General features: G+C 42.2%; 1 protein-coding gene across 1 annotated transcript in view; it reads left to right on the top strand.

The window, feature by feature from the left end:
- arhgap39 (Rho GTPase activating protein 39) overlaps positions 1-17,650 on the top strand; it is a 60,265-nt gene that overhangs the window by 20,812 nt on the left and 21,803 nt on the right. Inside the window, exons 3-6 of the mRNA XM_068319086.1 lie at positions 7,820-9,098; positions 14,088-14,252; positions 14,337-14,522; positions 16,699-16,912. Coding sequence (XP_068175187.1) covers positions 7,820-9,098; positions 14,088-14,252; positions 14,337-14,522; positions 16,699-16,912 — 1,844 coding nt within the window. The remainder of the gene's footprint in view (positions 1-7,819; positions 9,099-14,087; positions 14,253-14,336; positions 14,523-16,698; positions 16,913-17,650) is intronic.

Here is a 17,650-nt window from a genome sequence, read left to right as displayed (position 1 = left end):
TGACCTCGGTAGTGTAGTAGCAGAGCAGGATTCAAATTCATGACACATGACAGTTACATGTTTAATTGCAGCTATGAGATAAGGTGATAACAGACACTGCCACTACTAGTTGTCCCAGTTCAGGTGACAGGTATCAAGGTACGTTAAAGCAAAGCAAGTCATGACACAAGTTCACAAAATTCAGACATCACCAGACTGAACAAATGAATAGAACATCATTTTGTTGTGTCAGCAAAAGGGTTTAACAACTCATGAAATACATGGTTCCAAATCTTTATAACACATTATTTTGAAGCTAGTCCATTTTTGGGCAAAGATGTAGTCATAAATATCAAGTGAAATCTAATATGTCAAATAAGGAAGAAGGAAGTTATAACAATATTCTGTATGGTCCAATATGCTTCAGACTTCATTTCAAATCTGGGGCTAATGAATAAATCTCATTAGAGAGATTTGGTTAATCTCAATAGACAGAATTTGAGACACTTCAGTCAACCCATTCACCATGATGAATTCAAATTTGGTCAACAAAAGCGAAATAAGTTTGACTCATTTGCCAAGTGGACTGGTAGTCCGCTGTCCTGCTCCTGATAGATCTCTGAGGAGGCTCCAACTGAGCCCGGGACATACAGACATTGTGACAGTAGCAGCGCTCATTGTCACAGATGTTTTCCAGGTTCATTATTTGATTTCCAAAGATACACATGTTTTTTTTATGCCATTCCTTGCCATGCTGATATCACACTGAGGAGCTCATCACCAATGACTCTGCATCATACTGCAGCCAGTCTCTTTTATCACCAAAAGAGCATCAGGCTTCATACCTTGGATACTTTACTGTTTATCATGGATGATAAAGCAAAGTCTAGTGAAGATAGTGGTGGTGATGATCTCTCTGATAACAAATTTGCGTCTGACCGACGAAAATTCCCCCTCCTCTTTCTCCACTCTAAAGGTAACCTGAATGCTACATAGTATGATACTGTACAGCAACATCAACAGCTGACTCTAGCTGTTGTTGTTAGATGTGCTTAAAAACTGCTCTGCTACCTCAAGCTCTGTCTCCTGTCTTTTCCTCAGTGACGCTGTCTCTAGACCAAACAACATCGCTGGTCTCACCAGTTTTGTACACCTTTCCTTTCATTTTAGCTGAAACTGTTCTATTACACATCAAACCCTGACACTTTTCTCCACCTGTTCCATCCTGCCTGTACACACTCCATCCTGCCTACACACACTGTATTCTGTTAGTCTACTTTCCAGTTGGGACAATTGCCTTATACATAAAATGAAACCCATTCACCCACACACTCCTAGCATTCATCTCCATATTTCCCTGTCATTGTCAAAAGCATTGGCAAAGACATGTTGGGTTCCTGGAACCCCTTATTGTTGGTTGCTCCCATGATACTACTTTTCTTTTGAATCACAGATTCTAGACGTCTCAAAGGCTTACCGGACCTGTTCTTGGGTGTCCCAGACACCTAAACGCCTTTTCTTTTCTTTTTTTTGTCTAGTGTCCCAGACACTCACAAAGACAGTACTTGAGACAGTTGCTTCAAAGATATTTCCATCTGAAGTTGATCGGGGTTCCTTGTCCAATAACGGAATCCTGAGATTACGTTCGGAACACGACATGGTCGGTCATCCTGTCCAAAGATTTGGGTAAGAGGCAGAACACCTTTGGCGGTTCTGGATGATCGGTCACCGGTCCAACATTGGTCTGACGGTCAGTTTGATCATATTTTGATCAACACAAAAATAAAAAAGGCAAGCTATGAGACAAAATTACATAAAAAACATATCAAAGCATATAAACTTAAATCAATTACCATAGTTAGCAAAAGGTAGTTCTTTTACAATTGTAAGAATGTCATCAGGTGAGTCAGTTGTGGAGAGAGCATTATAATGCACAAAGGAAACACCAATGAATGAGACAACGAGAGGACGAAGAGAACAGCAAGAGCCACCCCACACATCAGAGCTGCAGTCAAAGCGAGGAGGTGGCTAAACCCTGCAGAGCAAGCATAAGCTGTTGCTTATGCTTGGAGGCTTCTATTGGGTTTCCATGCCTGTTAAAGCACTTTGAAATGTCTGATGATGTCATTAAGCACTTTACATATATGATTGATTGATTGATTATTGATTATCACCATGCCTCCAAAAATGATGCAAAAGTTGGAGAAAAAGCAAGTGACAATGAGTGCTTTTCTTGAATAAAAAACAATCAAAAGTTGATGAAGAAAAAGACAGATATTGACAGATATTACTGAAATATGTGTGGGGAAGGCTCTATCTATCTATCTATCTATCTATCTATCTATCTATCTATCTATCTATCTATCTATCTATCTATCTATCTATCTATCTATCTATCTATCTATCTATCTATCTATCTATCTATCTATCGGTAAGGGGAGGGTCCATAAACATTTAAAATACCGCAAATAATAACATGAATAGTTTGTCGTTCTATCATGGAATTCGTTAATTGCATGTGGTTCCTGGAATGAATTAACATCGAGGAACAAGGGCACACTGTAGCTCCAATATCTACTGTTAAACGTCACTCATGATTCACACAATTGCTTTAAATTCACTTTAAAGAAACATCTCCTGGATGCACTGGGATGCATCTTCAGTGATGTAGCCTGAGGTCATTGGGTGTTTCGGGTCTCGCAACATCAGACATCCTCCCCCAGGTGACCCAGCCGGGGTTGATCATGCCCTGACTTGCGTCCCAGTAGCAACCCACGGATCTGCCCTTTTGAGCCACAGCCACCACGTGGCTTTCTCTGCGGCTTCGCTAGCGGACTTAATGGCCCTCTTCTTGGCCGCCCCTGTCACACCCAAATGGCCTAGGACTTTGCAGAGAGAACGTCCTGCAAAGCCTCTACAGCCAACTTCTATTGGCTTGTAGAATGTCCTCCAGCCCCTGCCCCTGCACTCCTCCACCAGTTCCTGATATTTGGCACGTTTCCTTTCGTTGGCTTCCTCAATGCGATCTTCCCAGGGCACTGTCAGTTCCAGCATGATCAGGTGTTTTGAAGCCTCAGAGGTGATGATCATGTCTGGCCGCAGACATGTTGATGCAATGTGCTGGGGGAACCTCAGCTGTTTGCCCAGGTCAACGTGCAGCTGCCAATCAGGGGCTGTGTGGAGGAGTCCTGTTGTTATCTTTGGACATACCCGGGGTCTCTCTCCAGCTTTGATGAAGGGGGCTGCCTTGTTCGGAGCATGATGGTGTTTGCTGGTGCTTATGGTCGAGGCTATGCTCTCAGCAGCTGTTTCAGAACCTGGTCGTGGCACCAGCGGTAGCGACCATCAGCCAGGGACTTTGGGCAGCTGCTGAGGAGATGTTCCAAGGAGCCTCTTCCGGCGCACAGGGGGCAGGAAGGTGTGTCGCTCTTCCCCCATACATGGAGGTTCGCTGGGCTCGGGAGGGCGTCGTAGACTGCCTGCACAAGGAACCGGACGTGGTGGAAGTCTTCCTGCATGATGTCTGACCAGGTAGCTTTGCACTGCAGCGCGCTCTTCCATCTTGTCCATGCCCCTTGCTGCCGGAGTCCCACTGCCCTACTCACTTGCTCCTCCTCCACACCTGCCCGAACTTCTTCCTGGAGTAAATGGTGTCTCTCCTTTCCCCGGGCCTGGCTCACTTGGGTCTTTGGGAAGTAGCCTAGGCCTGCTCTCCCTTTTGCCAAGACCCCTACCAGTGCTTTCTGCCTTAGGCGTGACTCTGCCACCTCCACTGCCTTCTCAGCCTTCCACTTCCTTCCTGTCTTCACTTCAGTCCCAGCTGATGACACCTTACAGTCCCTGGAATCCCTGTACTGTAGGGCTACTCTTGTATGTGCCACCTTGAATTCTTCAGTGAGCCCACTGAAGGGTAGCTGGAGGGTGTTACTTGTCTCGTATAGGGCAGCGCTGTTGAGGCTGCGGGGAAGGCCCAGCCACTTCCGGAGAAAGCCACTGATTTTCCTTTCGAGGGATTCCACAGTTGTTACGGGGACTGCACAGACGAGGAGAGGCCGCAAGACTCTGGGCACAATGGAGTGCTGGTAGATCCAGGCTTTAAATCAACCAGGCAGGCCAACTTGTCCACCCTGGTGAGCCACGCTCCTAGTTGCACACCAAACTCCTGGATGGCAGCAGAGTCTTTCAGGCTTGAATCAAAGATCTTCCCCAAGCTCTTGACTGGCTGCTCCGTGATGGATGGGATTGCAGTTCCGGAGATCGAGAACTGGTACTTATCCATCACCTTCCCCCTCTTTAGTACCATGGACCTCGACTTGGAGGGCTTGAAACACATCCTAGCCCATGTGATGAGTCTCTCCAATCCCTGCAAGATCCACCTGGTCCCTGGGACCGATGTTGTTGTGATGGTAAGGTCATCCATGTAGGCTCTTATAGGGGGCTGGCGAACACCTGATCTGGATAGGGACCCTCTGCATTCCACCTCTGCAGCCTTGACCACCATGTTCATTGCCAGTGCGAAAAGGGTAACAGAGATGGTACAACCTGTTATTATTCCTTTCCCATGTCGATGCCAGCCTAATGCTACTGACCCAGAAGTGAACCTGAGCCTGAAATTGGCATAATAATCCAGGATCAGGTGCTTGATCTTACTGGGAACGTAGTGGAGGTGTAGCGCTAGCTCAACTAGTTTGTGTGGGATGGACCCATAGGCGTTAGTCAGGTCCAACCACAACACAGCGAGATCGTCTCTGTTCTAATTGGCCTCTCTGATGAGCTGTGTGACTACACCAGTGTGCTCTAAACAGCTGGGAGCTCCAGGAATCCCACCTTTCTGTACTGAAGTGTCGATGTATTTGTTCTTGACGAGAAACTCAGTCAGTCTTCGGGAGATGATCCTGAAGAACACCTTCCCTTCCACACTCAGTAGTGAGATTGTCCGAAAGTGGTTGATGCTTTTCGAGTCCTCCTCCTTGGGGATCCAAACTCCCTCTGCACACCTCCACTGGTCGGCCACTCTCCCCCTTCACTAGATCACCTTCAGGGTCTTCCATATGGTGTCGGAGAAGCTCTGGACAGTGCTTGTAGACAAGGTAAATTACCCCACTGGGGCCTGGGGAAGATGCTGAGCGAGCTGCCTTGATGACATCTTCGACCTCCTTCAGACTAGGCTCCGTCAGCTTGAACTCTGCTGTCGGTGGGGCCGGGCTGACGAGAGCTTTGTTGGGTCCTAGATCTTGTTCTCTCAGTGGGTCGCTCAAAGTGTTCTGGAGGAAGTGGTTCACTTCTTCTTTTGAGCACTCAACCCAGCCACTTTGGGTTGTGACTGACAGCAGGTTACTTTTCAGGGTACTGTACTTATTTTTTGTCACTAGTGATGTTTTTCTGTGATACAGATACATGGATACCCACTGTTTACCTCTTAAGAGTACAGCCACTCTACGGTACTTTATGTACGCAGCATGTAGCTTACCTTTAGAGTGAAGACGAGGAGGGAATTATTATCAATGACACAGCAGAGCAGTCATCAGAGAGATGGTCACCACTACCACTGTCTTCACTAGTCATTGCTTTATCATTCGTGCTAAACAGTAAATTATCCAAAGTATGTAGCCTGACGCTCTGAGATGCTCACAGAGACAACAACAAATGAGATTAAGAGAATGAGACAAGTGTTGGAGCTATATATTGGCAGAAGGATGCTGAGTTTTGAACTGCCAGGCAGGAGGCCTAGAGGAAGACCAAAGAGGAGGTTTATGGATGTAATGAGGGAGGACATGAAAGTAGTTGGTGTGAGAGGATGCAAAGGACAGGGCTAGATGGAGGCAATTGATTTGCTGTGGCGACCCCTGAAGGAAAAAGCCGAAAGGAAAAGAAGAAGACAAGTGTTGGAGCTAAGTGAAAGCAGCAATGCTGCACGGCTGGGTTTGTGGCAGATAGGGGAAATGCAGGACAATATGGCGACGCATATTTGTTTTTATCTCCAATTGTTCGTAACTAGAATGTTTGTAATATGAGGACTACCTGTATTAATATGATAAAAATATTAATATAATAATAAAGACTACTAAAAACACACACACATATACACCGTGTATTTACAATATTTGTGCATCTTGCATAACAGTATGAATGAGGTTTTGAAACTTTCTAAAATTATGAGGCTGCAGCTTCATGGACAGAAGTTATATATTTAGACCCTTTTTTAAGTAGAAATACTGTATATTAAAGTATCTAACAAGATAATTAGTTCATCGGAGCAATAGAGCTTGTGTTTTAGCTGTGCATTCATGGTGACCCCGTGTGTTAGAAAAGAGAGAGATCTCTGGCTGCGCTGTACTTCAATCAAGTGGGAAATGCCATTGCAGGGATGGATATTAGGCTAACCGCTATTGTATTCATGCCATGCGATCTACCCGCACGACCTTTTCAATCAACCAGTTGATTGCGATAGATATATTTGGCACCACTGGTCTAGATTGTAAAAACCACCATCTTCAGTGCAGCTGATACCATTAGTTTTGCTGTCATATGTGAAATGACGGTGGTTGTTTATTCTTCATGTCTATCTACTGACTGTTGCGTGTAACCTTCTTGCTCGGTTTTTACTTCAGAGCAGATGAATACTTGAATATTCAAAAATGAATGGCCACCCCTATTTTAAAGAGCAGCAGTAACAGTAAAGGTTTTGTAGCTGGAAATAAGCAGAGAATAAAAGGACTCAAAGCACATCCATTGACTCAAAATGGAGTATTTTCCTGTAATTCTGCAATCATTCGTTGTTGATAAGCATAAATATTTTAGTTTGATTTCAACAAATAGGTCTTTAAAAATCATCCTGGCCACAAGGTGGAGCCATTGTCTTGACTTTATTTATGGTACAGTAATCCCTCATTACTTGCTGTCATTACTTGCTCCAGGACCACCCGTGAAAACGAAATTCTGACAAACTATTTATTATTTACATTTATTAAAACTTGAATGTTTTAATTAACATAAATATGTGAATGTTGTTATGTTATTTTTAATTTAGCTTATTATGATGGGAAGCCTATTCCTGAGTCCACTACTGCAAGCCAGCAGTAATGAACTGGCATACTTCAGGGAGGAGATGCTGTCCATGAGGACCAGAGGGGGTCCGGGAATTTGGGATCTCATCCTCATCGAGATCCAGCAGCACAGGAGCTCCACAGGGAGCTGTGCTCTCTCCACTTCCCTTTACCCTCTACACCACAGGGATTGTTCGTATGTTGACGACTGCCTGTAATTTAAAATACTAATGGGTAAATCAGCTAAATCTGTTTGAATGCATAAACATTTTGTTCCAAGAAGTTCCCTGAAAATTCATTTGGTGATTTCATTTCACACTTTGTGTGTTGGTGGACATGTCAGACAATCAATGATATGAGATTACTAAACATTGAAATAAGTGAGGTTTTCTTAATGTCACCTCCAATCCTCCTTTTTTTTGGCATTTTTGCATCAGATTTAACAGTTAATATGTATGAATCTACATACAGTATGTTAAGATACTTTGCATAGTATCTCTGAATTCAACAGTGGAGACCATTTTTCTAAAAAATAGATACCATATTTTTTTGCTAGCTACTTCTTGAAAACATGGGTGGTCAGATTTATTTTAAGACAAATACTTCAACAGTAATGAGACAGGGAATGAATATTTTCGTAGAAATTAAACCATTTATTAGCAATGACGACGTCTCAGCTTGTTATAAAATAGAGTGAAGACTGACAAGCAAGTTAAGTTCAGTCATGCTGCTGTGTTGTACTCACATTTGACATCCTCTCCTCTCCTCTCTCCTCTCCACTCCACTCCTCTCAGGACTTCTCCTTTCAGATGGAACACTGGAACAAAGGAGCGAATGCTGATTAAAGTTACAGACAGAGAGCCCAGCTTCTTGATCAACCAAGGGAATGATTATTCCCCTTGTGACCCTCCGGTACCTGGTCCTCCATCTGGAGGGAGCATTGTCTCACGAACTCGCCATTCCTCTGGAGGAAACATGCCTTCAGAAGCTGATGGTTCCCATGTTAACTATGTCGACCGCCGTCAGTCCCCCTTCCTCAAGCGTGCAGAACTAGGCAGTGCAGGTACTCCCAACCGTTCCTCTGTTGATTCTCAGCCTCCCTCACCTCGCTACACCTATGAAGCTCCACTGTATGAGGAGCCACCATCAGAGTACCAGCCTCCTCCTATCTATGAAGAGCCTCCCACTGACATGCACTTCCCTGACTCCTCCACCCTCTATAACACAGGCAAGTCACCTACCCGCAAGTCCTCTGGCCCTTTGTATCACTCCCCAAAACAGAGTCAGTCACCCTATGGCCAGCTGGTTCTAACCAGGCAGAAATGTCCTGAAAAGTCCCAGAATCTGGAGTATAGTCCTGTGGGTAAAGAGTATGTCAAGCAGTTAGTGTATGTGGAGCAATCATCTTCCAGCCCTCGCTTCAAGACTGCTGATCATCTGCTTCATTATGGCACTGCAGGTAGCTATGGCTCATATGGTGGTTCCTATACTCTGCAGCATAGTCAGTCTTTGATTAGAGACCCCCGTCTACTGCTGGACTACAGTGGGGAAGATGGAGAAGGAGGTCAGAGATTGCTTTATGAGGACTCCATATCATGGATGTCCACCCAGACCCGTTCCCTTTCCTCCTCCTCCACAGGTGGTACTGGGAATTTCTCTCCTGGTGGAAGCCGCAAACGCAAGTCTCGCAAGCCATCACTCCCACAAGAACTTGCACGCTGTGGAGGGCTGGAGGGCACAGCATCTGAGGCAATACTGGCCCAAGCCAAGCTGGCATGGGAGGCCCAGCAGGTGATGAAACAAAGGAGCAGCTGGGATTCTGGCCAGGGAAAGGGGGGAGCCCAGAGTGCTGGCTCCAAAGATGGATATGAGAGTGACGGGGCAGTGCCTCTGCCATTGCCAGGACCAGTAGTGAGGGCCTTCAGTGAAGATGAGGCGCTTGCACTGAGTGACAGCCACCACTGGAAACGTAGCACCTTTGATCGGCTAGGCTTCCCTCAAGCACTGCTGGAGAAAAGCCTGTCAGTCCAGACCAATCTGGCTTCACCAGAGCCTTACCTTCATCCCTCACAGGTACAGATGCATGTTGGGACTTGGTTTCCTTGTTTAGAAAAATAGTATAATTTCAGTCTTTCCCTTGCCACCAACAGTAGGACATATAACTATGGTTTCAATCCACGTTTTTTGCGGGGGGGCGGGGGGTTGTTTTTTGTTTTCTTTAGATTGAAAACGATTTCTCAAAAATCATTGAAGATAAAATAATACATTTTAAAATAATACAATTTAATAGAAGTAGACTGCATTTGAAAATAACTGCTGAATAATTGTGTCACTTAAATTTTTACCCTATCCCAAACCTATCAGCGTTGTTCAATTTCATACATGGATGTTATAAGTATCATGTTTGGAATGATATCGATGGTTGTCTTCTTGTTACATCATTCTGTCAATGTCTGCGTATGTTCTGAGATGGGGTCAATTACTTTGATAAAGTTCCTTCTTGTTTTATAACAGATATAATTAGCAGACAAAACTATTGAAGAAACCTAAAATTTCTTTTTTTTGGGCCTAAACACATCGCTACATAAGGAGCTGATAAAGATGGCTGGCTACATAGTTATTCAAGAAATCATCTTATACATATGTATCATTTGAAATCACATACTGTTCTTTATATGTCAAATCTACATATACTGTACATAGCGGTTCTCAATCAAAACCTTACACTTATTCATACTTTATTGATGTTGTGCCAAGTCACATGAATCTTTACATTAGTATTGTCTTTAAGTCAATTCTATTTATGAGATGCTAATTCAAAAACTTAGGTTCAAGGTACACAATCCAGTGGTCAAAAACATTAAGACGTTAACAGGAGGTAGCATGAGTAACTACGACATTACATGTTTGGTTTTTCTGTGTGCAGTCTGCTTGTAAAAAGTAGTGTTAGAGAGACAATCTAGACCCATGCCTATCAAAAAAATTTATATTATACTACAGGGTATGAAAAGAAAATCAAATCCGCTATCTTCTATTATACATTTAAGCTAAACTTGACCTTGTAAGGAAAGAGACTCAAACCAAAAAAGTAAAAGTCTTAAATTTTAAGGCTCACATCCTCTTAAATCAAGGCATATGTTGATTTTAAATAATCTCAAAAAGGGATAGCAACATAGAAACACTTTTATTACTAGTAGGCTGGACTATATTAATGTTCTTTTGTCTGGCTTACCATAGGGTACATGAAATTGACTAATGCTGTTTTAAAATAAAATAATGAATGCTGACCAAGATAAAAAAGGATATATCCAACATATTACCTATTGATATTGCGTATTGACACTTTTTTTTTTTTGGTTTAAAAGGTACCAAAGGGCCTTATGACAGATTACATCTCAAATCATGTCAGTTATATCTTTATGACACCAAATCACAACAAAAGCTTATATCAGGGCGCTTTCTAATGTTTTCCCAACCATTGTACAGACCAGGGTTGTCACGGTGGTGCAGTGCGTGGCGCTGTTGCAAGAAGGTTCCAGGTCCCAAAGCTGTCATTTTGACTCCTTTCAAAAGTTGCGTGTCATAACTTGGTTTTAGAAAAACACATGTACTAAGAGTAGCCTGACTTTTCCTAAATGTGTGTATATTTTATTCTGACATTGTTTGATCATTAAAATTTCAAAACACAAAAGAGATCTGAGTATTACTACCTAGAACTACCATAGGCAGCCATTTTGACATTATATGTATATAATTTGGATTATCATTAAAATATCCAAGAAAGGTGTACAAAACTGTGGTGAGACCAGCGAAAGGAAAAGTGTACAAAGCTGTGGTGAGACCAGCGATGTTGTTTGGTCTAGAGACAGTGTCACTGAGGAAAAGACAGGAGGCAGAGCTGGAGGTAGCAGAGATGAAGATGCTGAGGTTCTCTCTGGGAGTGACCAGGAAGGATAGGATAAGGAATGAGTACATCAGAGGAACAGCACATGGTAGAGGTTTTGGAGATAAAGTCAGAGAGGCCAGACTGAGATGGTTTGGACATGACCAGAAGAGAGATAGTGAATATATTGGTAGAAGGATGCTGAGTTTTGAACTGCCAGGCAGGAGGCCTAGGGGAAGATCAAAGAGGTTTATGGATTTAGTGAAAGAGGACATGAAGGTAGTTGGTGTGAGAGAAGAGGATGCAGAAGACAGGGTTAGATGGAGGTAACTGATTGGATGTGGCGACCCCTGAAGGGAACAGCCGAAAGGAAAAGAAGAAGATTAAAATATCCAAGAATAAATTAATGGAATAGGTAAAAACACATCAGGACACTAAATTGAAACTATAATGATTGAACGTTTTATTTATTTAATTGACACAATATAGCTTCTCTGCAATTACACGTCCAACTTTGAAATAAAAGCAAATGTAACTAAAATAAAAACAAATGTATGCTTCCACTACCGTATGACATGTGACACAATAATCCTTTGCTTTATTTTTCTCACACAATCACATGGCACTGCCTTCTCCTCTCCATCTTTTGCTGCTCCAAATGGGGCTCTTGCGCCATCATTTGTCAGGCTTTTGCTTTCATGTGTCTTGAGCAAAGTTCCTTTGCGAGTCGTATTATGAGGTTTCTCTGTGATATTATCTTATTGGTGAATTTCTTGAACAGGATCGAAGTATTTATGGCAGCCAGGTTAAGAATATTACGAAACACCATCAATGGCCATCATCATGCATGAGCTTACACTGAATATTTCCTCACCATTTGATCAAACACATCTACTCCAACCTTGGTTCTGTGTAGCATCGTGGCCATTGTGATGTTGACAGCTGTGTGGATTGTGATTAGAATGGAGACATTTTTCCTTGGTTAGCATTGATAGATTGTTAGGGTTGCATTGTCACATTTCAGCACCTCTTTAGTTTTTGGGGTCCTTTGTTCGTCTACAGATGGAGGAAGCTCTTGTCTACTCATATTTACTGGACAAATCAGGCTGGTTTTCTGGGCCTTTAGTGCCTTGGAAAGTTCAAGAGAGGTAAGGAAGTCATCATCAGTGGTGATATTTCCTCCCATCAACACAAGTTACCTCTGTTGAATGGGGGAAATATCAGGGGAAATAAGCCGAACAACTTGGCATTGTAACAGCAGTGGCGCCAGCTGACTGGCAGCCATCACAGCAGTATTGAATGTTCATAATAGTTAATAATTTTTATTCTTAAGGTCTCATGATGACACCAATATATTTTGAAGCAGGATACAATTGTTTTAATTTCACATAGATACATTTATTTTTATTTCACAGTTTGATTTTGGATGTGTAATGGCAGAGAAGTTATCTTGTCAAATAAATTAATAAAAACTCAATCATTAAAGTTTTAATTTAGTGTCCTGATGTGTTTTTAGCTATTCCACCAATTTATTCTTAGATATGTTCAATGATAATCCAAATCATATATAAATAATGTCAGAGAAGTCACAATACTGCCTATGGGAAGTTTTAGTAGTTACAGAATTGTGGGAGGCCAAGTGTTAAGTGAACTGATTAGTTTAAATTGTTCTTAGTCTTTAGTGGTTGTTTATCTTTCTTGCGATGCACCGGCCAGGCATCCAGAACGTACCCCGCCTCTCGCTTGTAGCCAGCTTGGATAGGCTCCACAAAGCTGTCAAAACAGTTGTAGATAAGACAATTACGAGAATGTCATCAACAAGAAAATGGACGGATGGACGATTATACAGGTTTGGTGCGCCACCAACCCTACGTGTCCCCCCACCAAACAACTGACTCAAAATACATATTATTAAGTACAGTTGACCCCTGTTCATATCTGATTATCTTCTACGGATCGGCCAATATATAATATACTATCACTTGCAAAACTTAAACTATAATAGCTTATACTTTTTAAAATAATAACTAATTAAATATTAGGGTCATTTTTGAGGAGTTTTTTGGTTTGTTTGTTTGTTTGGGTCTTTTTTGCCAGAGCTGCATTTTACCCCACTGTATATCAAAATAATGACATTTGACATGGTGTTTCTATAACAGGATGGCCTTCTGAACTGCAGGGGACAAGTTAAGCACTCTCAGGGGTGCCAGAGAAAGCAGTTTTTCATACCCACATTTGTTTTATATCGTTTCGTTGCCATATTTGTTTGGCAACTACTCGCTCAAACTGTAGCAGAGAGGACAGTTGACTCTGCCTCGTTCAATTTTGATTGTTTAATTGAAGACCAACTGGTTGAAAGCAAGATTCTTCTGGTGAACAAACTGCAGCTAAAAATCTTTCCCATCCGTCTCCTAAAGTTTAAGACGTTCAGCAAATCTCACTGAATTGGTGCTCAGTGAGCTAACTGGACATGTATGATTACAAGAATCCAGCTAATCTGTGAACACCAGAAGAAAACATCAGAGCAATTAGTCAAGATTGAAGAAAGACCTCCCAGCACATTGAGTCCTGGTTACTGATTTAGCATGTCGGACATGTTTATTATTGCAGGTGTCATTTATTAAAATGTTTCTGTTAGTATTTTGCACCACGCCATGATGATTATCACAGTGAGAGTTTTATTGGGGCCAAAAGGAAGTAGGAAATGTCATTGCTTTATGTGTTTCTCAAGAAAGACTAATCAATTCCTCAAAACCAACATATGGCAGAACATAAGAGGGCATGTTTAGAGCTGGTACCTCACGAGTCATAATTTTAAAAAATGGTGCTATGCAAAAAGGTTCTACACATCTACATTTATTTGAGCATATTTGATACTATACTACTTTTAAGACTTTTTTAAGACAACTGTTTTTGAGTACCTTTTTAAAAAAAATTTTTGTTAATCCACAGCTATTTCTTATCCTTGCTAGAATATTTAGGAATAAATGAGAGTGTGTTTCACTGAACCTCTTTGGTATAAATGTATTAACATGAGCGTTGATTCCAGCCAAGTCCCTCTGAATTGAAGAAACTTTCAGCTGTCACTCATTCTATATATTGTACATTACAGCACAGACACCTATGACTTTCTCTCTGTCCTCACTGCTTCCCTGTCTTTTTCTTTCTTCACCTGCTAGTCGGAGGACCTCGGAGCGTGTGCCCAGTTTGAGGCCAGTCGAAATGCAAGGAACATAATACCAAGTGCCAGCTGTGGCATTTTCCCAGAATTTACCCTGAGAAAGCCCTCCTCAGAGACTGATATTGAAAACTGGGCATCCAAGCACTTCAACAAACACACACAGGTTGTCAGACACCACCCTAGAGACTACCGCACAGAACGCCTCTTTTTCTAATCTTGTAATTCTTCTCTGTATTGGGTTCCTCAGGGCCTATTTAGGAGAAAGGTGTCCATTGCCAACATGTTGGCCTGGAGCAGTGAGCCCATCAAGAAGCCCATGATTGTGACCACAGATCGAACGGTGAAAAGGGAGGCAGTAGACATCTTTAAGCTCATCCAGACCTACATGGGGGACCGGCGCACAAAGGCAGACTCCCTATCTGTGGCTCTGGAGGTCTGTGGACAGCCTGAATCCCTGCTCTCCCCTGAATTTATAATCTACGCTTGGGTTTCCCCCACCTTTATGTAGTTCATTCATCTCCAGAAGAAATAATTTTATAATTAACGGCTTGCTGTTTTAACTTGGTATCTCTCTTATTGCTATCACTCTTATTACTGCCAGTGGCAGGAGCAAGTCTTATGCACAGGGTTATAGAGGCCAGGGTCTACCAGAGTAGATCAGACCCTAGGTGTAGGTTGTGCAAAGATCTCCCTAAAATAATCCAACATTAGTATCAGGGTCTAAGATGCTTGCTGAATCAGCATATATGTAGAGGCATGGAGTGGCTGAAATAGTTATCGGGAACATCTGTACCCAGTATGGACTAGATTTATCCAAATCAGGGACAGGGACAACAGGGACAAGGTGTTCTGGTACTACAGCTTCCAGACTGACAAACAGCTGCTGGCTAAAAAATCCAGACATAGTGGTGTTAGACCAAGAACAGAAGAGGGCAGTGTTGATGGATAGTGTGATGCCAGTTGACGAAGAGGAAACCATAGAAAATAAGAAACTTTCTTCCTGATACCGTCAGAAGGAAGGAACAATAAAGGCTGATAGGTACAAAGGGTTGAAGCAACAAGTGGAACAGATGTTGAATTTCAAATTTGGCATGGTCCTGATGGTAGCGAATATAATTGGAGTTTGGTTTGAGCAGATTCCTGGTGTATCATCTAAAGCTTCAGTCAAGAACAGTGCAGCTAAGATACTGTACTGAACCCTCACAATCCCATATCTCTGGTGGTGGACCCTGGCCTGAGGCTGACACAAATACCACCTAATGAGGCGCAAGAGGGACAATTTACATTAATGTGTTCAACACTATTTAATATGAGAAACACACAAACAGAAAGAACCAAGAGCAAGTCCTATCCTTTATAATAACACTGCATTCATATTATTGTAAATGATATCATTTTTGTTATATTGTTAGTATTATTTATCATTTATCATTATTTATAGTGTGGTAGTGACTCCTGACGCAAACTGGTCCTAGGTGACAGTTTGGACAAATCAATCCATGGTTGTCAGTGACCACCAGGTGGATTGTTCTCTACATGTCAGGGTTGAGTCGATGCCTCAAGTGCATGAGTTCAAGTGTCTTGGGTTCTTCTTCACAAGTGATGTATGAGTGGAGCAGGAGACAGAGTAATAGATGCAGGTCAATTTACCATTGTCCTCCATTCCTGTTGTCACCTATGGTCTTGAGCTATGCGTAATGACCCAATGAACATGATTGTAGGTCAATAATCTGAAATGAATATCCTCTACAAGATATCTTGAGTAACGCTTAAGATAGTTGAGCTGATCAGAGTGAAGCTTCCATGGTTAGCAGGGACATTCTGTCTTAAGTCATGATAATTTCCAGGCATAGTTTCACCAGCATGCTAGGATTAAATGATATCAAATATATGGAATTTATAGAAGTGTTATGCATCATCTGCTGAAGCAGGATCTCTTGACTACACTTTTTTCTAGTTAAAAGAAAGAAAATAATTTAAAATAGTGTGTTTGCACATTTGCACAGAAAAAAATGGCTCAGTGAGTTTAATAATTTTAGCTCTCTTCTAGAACAACCACTTGAAAGATAAAATGGGAGCTCATGAGCCAGTTTGTTAGGCTTCCCAGCTATAGGGGTTTCCCTGACCGTAAGAGTAAATCCCTTAGCATTGAAATTAGCATCACCAGAACTATTCTGAGATTTCAACATTGTAAATGTGGAGTGAAGTAAAACCAATTCCAACATAGTTATGTCTCTATGTTGTGGCATTGTAAAGCAATGCCACAACATATTTCAATCCTAAAAAGGATTGAAATAGATTAAAAGGGTATTATTTTCCTTCATCACATGATTATTATTGGTTTTCGTTGGCAACGAAACAGCACCTCCGTCCCGCTTAACAAGCACACATGTTCATGTATGTTTTGTGAATATGCCAGCAAACAGTGGGTAACTATGGTATAACAATGAACGTGAACAGAGAACTAATAGGGTGTTGTGCTCCGTGCAACAGGTATGTAGACCAACAACCACTGGTGATCATCTATACTAAAAGTTGCATCATTCATTTTCTTTCTTAAACTATTTTGAAGAGACAAAGGAACACAGTACTCTGGCTTTCTTCTTCAGGTGGTGGTGCGTGGATGGAGTAACCAGGGTCTGCGTGATGAGCTGTACATCCAGCTGTGTCGTCAAACCACAGAAAATTTCCGCTATGATAGTCTGGAGAGAGGCTGGGAGCTGATGGCCATCTGTTTGGACTTCTTCCCCCCCACACCCCACTTTCATACCTACCTGGAGAGCTACATCTGCCGACACATGGACCCCCTCAATGACAACAAAGGTGAGGAAGCAGCACACTCACTTTTGCATAACAAAGAACTCAAGAATTTGAGACTGAACAACTATGTAGCCTTAAGAAAATCAGTGAGGCTAACAGGATAATTGGGTTTAACCTGCTAGAGAGCATAAAGATTGAACTCTGGAACGATGCAAGAAGTGATGGGTACATCAGGGTAAGAACAAGGGCAGATTAATTGATGCATCCATCATGCCTTGTGCCTGAATTTACTGAATAACCAAGTTATTCCATAAAATGGATTTTCTTCTTCTATGGTGGCATGAGCATATTTCAAGATGAGTGGCAATGACGTGGCTCAGGGAGCATGAGGCATCATTTTTACACATTGATTAGCCACCACAAATCCATAACTTTCTAAAGCTGATAACTTTACCGTTTTGAAATGTCATTGGCCAATAATTTACTTTGAAAAAAAAAATTATATAATGATTTTAATCCCCGCAAGGAAATTAGTGGCACACTCTAGTTAGTTTTGAATCATGCATATACTGTATACTGTATGTGTGTACAGGCCCTGAACACACAAACACACACACATGGGGCCCGTTCGCATGCAGAGGAGGTAGAGTGGCGGGCAGCTCCTTGTAGGGGGAACGGCGCCTTGCTCAAGGTCACCTCGGCAGTGCTCCGGAGGTGAGCTGACAATGCCGACTGTCAGCTCACCTCCAGGTGTTGTTTTGGGCGGGAGCAGGAATCAAACCGCCGATCTTGAAACATTGG

This window comes from Antennarius striatus, chromosome 7 (assembly GCF_040054535.1).
Source record: "Antennarius striatus isolate MH-2024 chromosome 7, ASM4005453v1, whole genome shotgun sequence".
Classification (NCBI taxonomy): domain Eukaryota; kingdom Metazoa; phylum Chordata; class Actinopteri; order Lophiiformes; family Antennariidae; genus Antennarius; species Antennarius striatus.
Note: the sequence above shows the minus strand (reverse complement) of the source record. Positions and strands in the feature narration are given on the sequence as shown.